Source organism: Rhea americana, unplaced genomic scaffold, assembly GCF_003343005.1.
Source record: "Rhea americana isolate MKP2758 unplaced genomic scaffold, rheAme1 scaffold_272, whole genome shotgun sequence".
Classification (NCBI taxonomy): Eukaryota; Metazoa; Chordata; class Aves; order Rheiformes; family Rheidae; genus Rhea; species Rhea americana.
The window spans coordinates 1,032,120-1,040,446 of record NW_028186393.1 but is presented as its reverse complement, the minus strand read 5'-3'; the positions used below and the strand labels follow the sequence as shown (position 1 = coordinate 1,040,446).

The 8,327-nt window shown below is 42.1% G+C and overlaps 2 protein-coding genes across 5 annotated transcripts in view; one reads left to right on the top strand and one right to left on the bottom strand.

Annotated features, from left to right (window-relative positions):
- The window catches only part of SASS6 (SAS-6 centriolar assembly protein), a 15,343-nt gene extending 14,835 nt beyond the window's left edge, over window positions 1-508 (bottom strand). Inside the window, exon 1 of the mRNA XM_085308280.1 lies at window positions 387-508. Within this exon, the coding sequence (XP_085164406.1) occupies window positions 387-454 (68 nt within the window). The 5' untranslated portion in view covers window positions 455-508. The remainder of the gene's footprint in view (window positions 1-386) is intronic.
- On the top strand, window positions 451-8,305 carry TRMT13 (tRNA methyltransferase 13). 4 transcript variants are annotated; one of them, XM_085308281.1, is made up of 11 exons: window positions 451-659; window positions 792-838; window positions 933-999; window positions 1,644-1,706; window positions 1,835-1,904; window positions 2,366-2,472; window positions 3,465-3,632; window positions 3,952-4,024; window positions 4,953-5,027; window positions 5,917-6,346; window positions 8,134-8,305. In XM_085308281.1, the coding sequence occupies exons 1-11, from the start codon at window positions 504-506 to the stop codon at window positions 8,303-8,305; spliced, it is 1,428 nt and encodes a 475-aa protein (XP_085164407.1). In that variant the 5' UTR covers window positions 451-503. The 4 variants fall into 4 exon arrangements, with proteins under 4 accessions (XP_085164407.1, XP_085164410.1, XP_085164411.1 ...); XM_085308284.1 differs by lacking the exon at window positions 8,134-8,305 and adding an exon at window positions 7,573-8,004; XM_085308285.1 differs by lacking the exon at window positions 8,134-8,305 and adding an exon at window positions 7,088-7,405.
- The last annotated feature ends 22 nt before the right edge of the window (window positions 8,306-8,327 follow it).

Genomic DNA, 8,327 nt, shown 5'->3' with positions numbered 1-8,327 from the left:
CTCCCCTTTCTCCCCCTCACGCCCCCCCGGCGCGGAGGGCCGCTCTCCCCTGGTCCCCCACAGCGTCGCTGTAGAAGCACCGGGCGCTTTTCCTCAACTACCAGCAGCGCTTCTCGTCTCCCGCAAAGCGCCCACCTAGGAGCCGCCTCGGCCCTCACTGACTTCCACCTTCCCTCCCTCCCCTCACCCCACAGGGCCAGGAGCGGCGCAAGCGGCAGGGCAGCTCCGCGGCCGCCCTGCGCGCGGGGCCTCGCAGCTGGGGGTGGTGGCGAGAGAAAGAGAAAGGAGAGGAAGAGCCTATCGCTCCAGAGCCCTTCTCCTTTGGGAGAAGGAGAGGCAAGGAGAGCGCGACAGAGCCCACAGCGCTGCTCACGCCAGCCCCTCACCTCTCCTCGAAGCCCTGGCACCGCACTTGCACGCACACCGGCCGGTTGAACAAACTCTCCGCCGCCATCTTGCGCTTCGAGTTTGGCGCCCGGCTCCCGCGGAGGAGGAGCCTCAAGATGGAGGCCGACCCGGCGGCCACAGAGGCTCCTGGGACGGCAATGGCCGCGCCGGAGCCGGGGCGGTGCGCCTACTTCGTGGAGAGGAAGAAGCGGTTCTGCAGGATGCTGCCGGCTCCCGGGCGCCGCTTCTGCGGGGAGCACGGGCAGCAGGAGGTAGGGGTCGCCGGGCAGGCCCCTTCTGCGGCGAGGAAGGCCGGGCGGGCGGGGGCGCCGCGGCGGGCGCGCTGCCGCTCCGCGGCTTTGCTGAAGTGGCAGCGCTGGTTAATGCTCTTCCTTGTAAACTAGAAAGAAACTGATAGAAAAAGGATCCCGTGCCCTCTTGATCCAAAACAGTAAGTACCTGCAAATACAATTCATTTTTTTTTTAATCAGCGACGTTCGCGTTGTAAATACTGTCACTTACATTTCTTTCCACTTGGATTTTAGCACTGTATACGAAGACCAGCTACAAAAGCATTTAAAAAAGTGTAATTCAAGAGAGAAGCCAAAGCCAGTAAGTGCAGCGGGAATCCAGCACCGCTTTGTTTCAGAGTTAAGACTCCAAACGTGACGGCGCTAGATTGATCGTGGTGATGGCCGCCACAAACAAGAAAACAGCAATTGTAGGGAGCGCTGCGGCGGGGAGCGCTGCGAAAGGGGCGAGTGCCGGCTGCAGCGGGCTCCCCGAGCAGCGCTCCGCGTCCTCCAGGCCCTCTCCCACGGCTGTTCGCTGCAGCTGTTCAGTTCTCTTAGCTATGGACAAAACCGCTGAATTTGCTTCTCTCAGAAACGTTCTCAGAGAGCAGCCACTCACAGGGCCTCCAAATCTTTCGTTTTAGAGGCTCAGTGAGAGACTGATCTCAGGAAGCAAAATGAGCAGTCGCCTGCCCCAGCCACCTGCCGCTTGGCTGCAGCTAGGCTGGCCCTTGCCGCCACTGCTGAGGGAGGGATGTTAAATCTTGTCAAAATGTGTCAGAGTTGTCACTGCTACTGGGGATTCAGGATCAGACCTTTTCCTAGGAAAACAGAATTTTCTTTGGAATTTCTTCGTTTGCAGTGGATTCCTACTGCTATGCACCTTGTGGCAAAACACTTAAGAACTTAGCTTTTTGCTTCATGGTAATAAACAGAATCAGATTTATTTTCTTTCTTTTAAAGGTCTACTTTGTTCAAGATATTAATGCAGGTTTAAAAGATGTAGCAGAAATACCAGAAATACAAGTGAGTGCATTTATCTGCTCTAAAGCTTGATCCTTATATAATATGTTGCAATTTGTCATATAACTAAAACACTGGCAAAAATAAAAGCCTTGTATTTATCTGTTTGTTTTTCTTTTTTTTATATACAGATACCTATCTCTTCTCTATCTAAAGAAGAACTGGGGGCCTTAATTACCAAGTTGAAAAAAGCAAGTAATGGTGAGGTTATTTCTGATGGAAAATAAGATGTTTTAAATAGAACTGATTAAGTATTCCGTTGTTTTTGCTGTTAAGTATCAATGAGGATAAAAGGTTAATACAGATGCATACATTTGGCTCCTAACATATCTAGAATAATTATCATCAAGATGTAGGCAATCTTCATAGCTAAATTTTACTCAGAAGAATAAAATAGATTGAGAGAATGGTAAAACATTGATCATTCCTTCATATAGCTTATTTCCCCACTTTTTTGTTTTTGTTTGTTCTCACTCAAATATTGGTAGAGATAATAATGCAGCTYTCTTATAAACATCTGATGATAGATTCATGCTCCCTACAGTCTGTTCTATTAGTGCCACAATTTAGGCTCATGTCTGATCATTTTAACATACATGTTAAAAAAACAGAAACCTTTGAAACTGGAAACCTATACCTAAAAGGTTTGTATTTGCATACAGGCTTGGAACTTCACCTTAAAGAACAAATACTGACCCATCAGTCTTTACAAGAAGCCCTAAATGACCCAAAGAATGGAGAATCTGCTTTCAAACACTTGAAACAACAGGTATAGTCATTCTCTTACTAATAGCTACAGATATCTTTTAAAAATATAGACATACAGCTGTAAATTCCAACCATTGTGAGTGCATAATACTAGTTAATAATACTACTAGTTAATAATAATACTAGTTTCCTCATATAGAGGAAATCTGATATGCTTGTATGCACTTCAAATACTAGCTTGTATGTAGAATCTAGGCATAGCTGCTTTACTGTTAAGTGTTAGTAACAAAAGTTTATTATGATCCTGAATGTGTAGGGTTCTTCTGAGTTATTTATATATTTTTATTTTATGTTGATTGACAATAAATTCAAGCTACAAAGGTAAAATAGTGTATTCACTAAGAAGTAACAGGATTTTTTTTACCTTTTTTTTCCTTTGGTAAGACATGAGACTAAATTTCCCAGGTGTGTAACAGATGCATAAAAAGAAATAGCCTGGCTTTCCCTTCTGACCTTTTTCATGTATATAATAATAGGAATTTTGAGGGAGACAGATGGCATACTGTAGCAAAACAAAGTTTTGGGAAGAAAAAAAAATGAGAGAAATGTCTCTCTTCTACTTCTTCCCTGCCTTTACTTTCCTTTCCATTGCACTAAAAAAATGCATAACCATGACAGCCAGAGACAGAGCTCGGAAGGCAGTGATGCTTCACAAATGTCCCATGCAATACCCATATTTTAGATGGCTACTTTGAGAATCAGCAGTGAACAATACTGTAACATGAACTTGATCCCCAAAATCCATTATAAAAGCTTCTGAATAGTGTTCTGTGGGAAGTAGAAGAGGAGCAGCATGATGCTGATTAGCTAAAACTTCTAATCCCTTTCTTCTGTACATACAAGATCTTTCCTTTACTGTCATGGAAGTGGTGTCAGGAGTTATCACAGAATAGAACTTGAAGAAGCATTCTGTGGTTTGGGGAAATAATATTTTTTCTAGAAGACCACAGTATATATTTTCTTGATTTATAAATAATTCTTTGAAGTTTGTAGGCTTCTATTTTAGGTAACATGGAAAAATTACATTTGCTTGGTCCAGGAAGATGTTTTGTTGAGTTTGGAGCTGGGCGAGGAAAGCTGTCTCATTGGGTGGACATTGCCTTGCAAAATGCTGAAAACGTTCAGTTTTTGCTTGTGGAAAGAGCAACTACAAGATTCAAGGTAAGCTAGAATATTGTCACATTAACAGAATATAATTTTTGAACTGTTCTTACTGAAGCTAGTAGCATTTGCCTTTTTTTTCCMAAAATAATGAAGTGACCTACCTCTGTCAGATAAAGCCTCTTAAAAATTTTAGAAGTGTGATTGTCTGCATTCTATACTTTGTCAGTAGTAATCTTGTTAGAAAAAAAAATCTTGGTGTCTCATGTTGAAAACATGCAAATATGATTTGAAAAGGACAAAGGCAAGTATTGATAACTGCAGCAAAATTATAATTCTTAGTGGCCAGTACTACTTAATCATAGTTCTTTTTATGCAGGTGGATGGAAAACATAAAAGGAGAGATTCCATATTTGAAAGGCTTCAAGTTGATATTCAACACTTATGCTTAAGTAAGTTCGTTCTCAGCTTGTATAATTCTGAGATACAGGCTTGATTATGGATTTTGAAAACCAGAGTCCAAGATCCATTTCTGTATAGTATGCATAAATTTAGCTGTTTTTTGAAGATTATCACTGTTTTTTTGGACATGTTAATAATATGTTTCTATCTTTAAATTATTAAATGGGAGATTTACAAATTTCTGCTTGGATACATTTATAGGATCTAATTATGGGTAAAAAACACCAACACACACAAAAAAACCCCTTTTTAAAGGTTTTTAGAAGTTGCAGGATTATACACCTTTGCATTGTTTACTTTAGCTGTGCAGAATGAAGTGAATCTCAAATATTACTGCAGAACCTGTGAAGAATATGTGGGAACACCTGTCAACAGGAGATGTGTTAAAGTCATGCTTATGCTTCATAGGTAGTATAGAAGGCCTGGAACGGTTAAATGGATAAAAATAACTATCTTAATCAGCATAATACAAAATCTTGTATTTCAAGTAGTGTGTTTTAATAAAAGGCAAAGTATTTATATTAATATTTAGCTGGCACTAATCTCCAGATTACAGATAATTCTGTTAAGGAAAATCAGTCCAAAGTTCTCTGATGCATCATTTTACTGTTATATCTTACTGCTATTCAGCTGCTTGGAAACAAAACTGTTCTGATTCAAAACAGCATTACAGTACATTCTTTGTCTTTGGATAATGTTGAGTTCTTTAAGAAAAAGAACATGCTTCTCAGGCACAGCATATAATTCTCTTCACTTGTGTTAGAAAATTAATTTTCCCTTTGATAGCTTACAAATGTCTGCCCTTTCTATGTACAGACCACTCTAGTTTTAGTAGTGGTAAGCATTTATTTATTTTTGTACTAAGTGTGCTGAAATTATAATATTGGGGCTTGTTTTCTGTGTGTTTATTTGTTTCAGATAAGGTACCTATTTTAGAGGAAAAAAAACTACCTGTGGTAGGAATTGGGAAGCATTTGTGTGGTGCTGCCACAGGTATGAATTATATATGTATTAACTACCGAAAGTTATGGTGCTCAATCTTATAATCTGACTGGAATGATCTTCCAAACAGTTTTATAATGCTTTTCTTTCCCTCTAGCCCTTTGTTGGTGAATGTAGCTGATAATATTCTAAATATCTATTGACTTATTGGAATAGTGACTGGATAATAGTAGTCACAAGGCTACTCTGAATAGGAGTAAAAGCTTACTAGTTTCATAGAGTAAATCAAAGAATAGCTGAGGTTTTTTTTCATGTATTCATCAACCACTGAAAGTATCCTTTTCTTATACTGTGATCTCTATCCTGAAATGTTTTTCTTTCTAAAATTCGAGTGGCTCTATTTGAGCACATATCCCAAGTGAGATCCACACATGARAAGAACATTGTATTGTCCTGATAATTTTCAACTAATGCATTTTTTTTTCTAATGTTATATCCCTAGTAAGTGGAAAAAGACATCTCAAATATGTACTATTACAAAGATGGTGCCATCAGGCATTTAAGAAGCGTATGTGCACATTAAATGTTTGACATCAAGGATGCAGTCTGTTTAGAGCAAATATTTGCATGTTCTACAGGGAGGAGATTCTCTTACATTAAGCCAATCTGTTAACCAAACTATATCTAATAGACTTGGTAGAACAAATATTCAATGCAGTTAACCATTACTAGATCCACAAGTCTCATAACATTCATTTAATGTTTCAGGTTTTCATGTTCTTGAAGTATGCTTGCAATTTTTAAGTTATCTTCAAATTGTCGCTTTTTGTTTTTTCTTCTTTGTACAAATAACATTCCCAACCATTATACAGCCTGTATAAATAGTGGCACAGTGTTCATCACTAGATTTTTTTTCATTACATCTATTTTTTTCCCCCAGATCTTGCTTTGAGATGTTTGGTTGAAAGTTACACAACTTGCTGTGATGGAGAAAATGAAGAGCCTGAACCAAAACGCTCTAAGAGCGATAAGATAGAGGTGGTTTCCAGCAGTTCTATTGATAAAGAAAGGAACAAAAAGGATACATTAGAAAACTCTCCTAAGCCTGTAGCTGGAATCGTTATTGCATTATGTTGCCATCACAGGTGTGACTGGACACATTATGTAGGCAGAGAGTTCTTTAAATCAGTAGGACTTGGTCCAGTAGAATTTCATTATTACCAGAGAATGAGCAGCTGGGCCACTTGTGGCATGCAAGAAAGCACAACCAAAGCCTCTAAGAATGAAGAGAGTGAAGATCAAACTCACAACACAGAAGAGCATGTCCAAGCATACAGTAAAACAGAGGGCAGTTCTGATACTCTGCAAGGGTAGGTGATTTTTTTTTCTAGCATATGAACTCTTACAGAAAAGTAAAATTATGCATCGTGCTAGATGAAATAGTTGTGGGTTCTGCCTATTGCCTCTTGTCCTGTCACATGGGACAACTGAAAAGAGTTTGTGCCTGTCCCCTAGACACTCTGTCTTCAGGTACTTATTGATAAGATCCCCCCTCAGYCTTCTCTTCCCCAGGCTGAAGAGGCCCAGCTCTCACAGCCATTCCTCRTAGGGCAGATGCTCCAGCCCTCTGATCATCTTCGTAGCCCTACACTGGACTCTCTCCAGTAGCTCCGTGTCTCTCTTGTACTGGGGAGCCCAGAACTGGATGCAGGACTCGAGATGAGGCCTCACCAGGGCTCCCTCCTCCCTTGACCTGCTGGCAACACTCTTCCTAATATGCATGCCAGGAGACCATTGGCCTTTGTGGCCACAAGGGCACATTGCTGGCTCATGGTCAACTTGTCACCCACCAGCACTCCCAGGTCCTTCTCTGCAGAGCGGCTCTCCAGCAGGTCAGCCTCCAGCCTGTACTGGTGCCCGGGGTTATTTCTCCCTAGGTGCAGGACTCTGCACTTGCCCTTGTTGAACCTCAGGAGGTTCCTCTCTGCCCAGCTCTCCAGCCTGTCCAGGTCTCTCTGAATGGCAGCACAGCCCTCGGATGTGTCAGCCACTCTTCCTAGCTTGGTATCATCAGCAAACTTGCTGAGGAGGCACTCTGTCCCCTCATCCAGGTCATTGATGAAGAAGTTGAACCAGTACTGAGCCCTGTGGGACACCACTAGCCACAGGCCTCCAACTGGACTCTGTGCCACTGATGACGACCCTCTGAGCTCTGCCTTTCAGCCAGTTCTCAATCCACCTCACTGTCCACTCATCTAACCCACACTTCCTGAGCTTCTCTAGGAGGATGTTATGGGAGACAGTGTCAGAAGCCTTGCTGAAGTCAAGGTGGACAATGTCCACTGCTCTCCCCTCATCTACCCAGCCAGTCATKCCATCAWAGAAGGCTATCAGGTTGGTTAAGCAGGATCTCCCCTTGGCGAGTCCATGCTGGCTACTCCTGATCACCTTCTTTTCCTCCRTATGTCTGGAGATGACATTCAGAAYGAGCTGTTCCATCACCTTCCCAGGGATGGAGGTGAGGCTGAGCGGCCTGTTGTCTGGGTCCTCCTTCATGCCTTTTTTGAAGACTGGAGTGATGATGGCTTTCTTCTAGTCCTCAGGCACCTCTCCAGTTCTCCGTAACTTTTCAAAGATGATGGAGAGCAGCCTGGCAACAACATCTGCCAGCTCCTTCAGTACCCGTGGGTGCATCTCATCTGGGCCTATGGATTTGTGAATGTCAGGCTTGCCCAGAAGGTCTCTAGTCCTATCTTCCTCAACCAAAGGAAAGTCTTCCCTTCTCCAGACTTTTTCCCTCATGTCCAGGCTACAGGATTCATGAGGGCTACCCTTAGCAGTGAAGGCTGAAGCAAAGAAGGCATTCAGTAATTCTGCCTTCTCTGTATCCCTTGTCACCAGGGCCCCCGCCCCATTCAGTAGTGGGCCCATATTTTCTCTAGTCCTCCTCTTGCTACTGATGTATTTGTATTTGCAATGGACATACATTTCAAAATATTTAGACAGCTATGTTTGCTTTAGTTGAAATGCACTTAAAATGATTTATTTTTCTAAGCTTAACTGCTAAAGTTAGTTAATGAGACTGTTCCTCTAATATATGCTGTCCTTTTCTCGCTGCCCTTTTTCTTTCTTTCTTTCTTTTTCTTTTTTAAACTAGGCTACTTACTGTTGAAGAGCGAAAGGAGATAGGTTGCCTCTGTAAACTGTTGATTGACCATGGACGGATTGAGTATTTACAACAAAGAGGATATAAGGCTGCATTACAGTATTATACAGAGCCTGCTGTGTCCTTGGAGAATGTACTATTGACAGCTGTCCCAATGCAGTAGAGCCAGCTACGTGATAGGAAGT

Coding starts and splice junctions, on each gene's coding strand:
- TRMT13 (XM_085308281.1), top strand. CDS start 504: ATGGAGGCCGACCCGGCGGCCACAGAGGCTCCTGGGACGGCAATGGCC. Junction 839..932: donor TGCCCTCTTGATCCAAAACA/GTAAGTACCTGC, acceptor CTTGGATTTTAG/CACTGTATACGAAGACCAGC. Junction 1,000..1,643: donor CAAGAGAGAAGCCAAAGCCA/GTAAGTGCAGCG, acceptor TTTCTTTTAAAG/GTCTACTTTGTTCAAGATAT.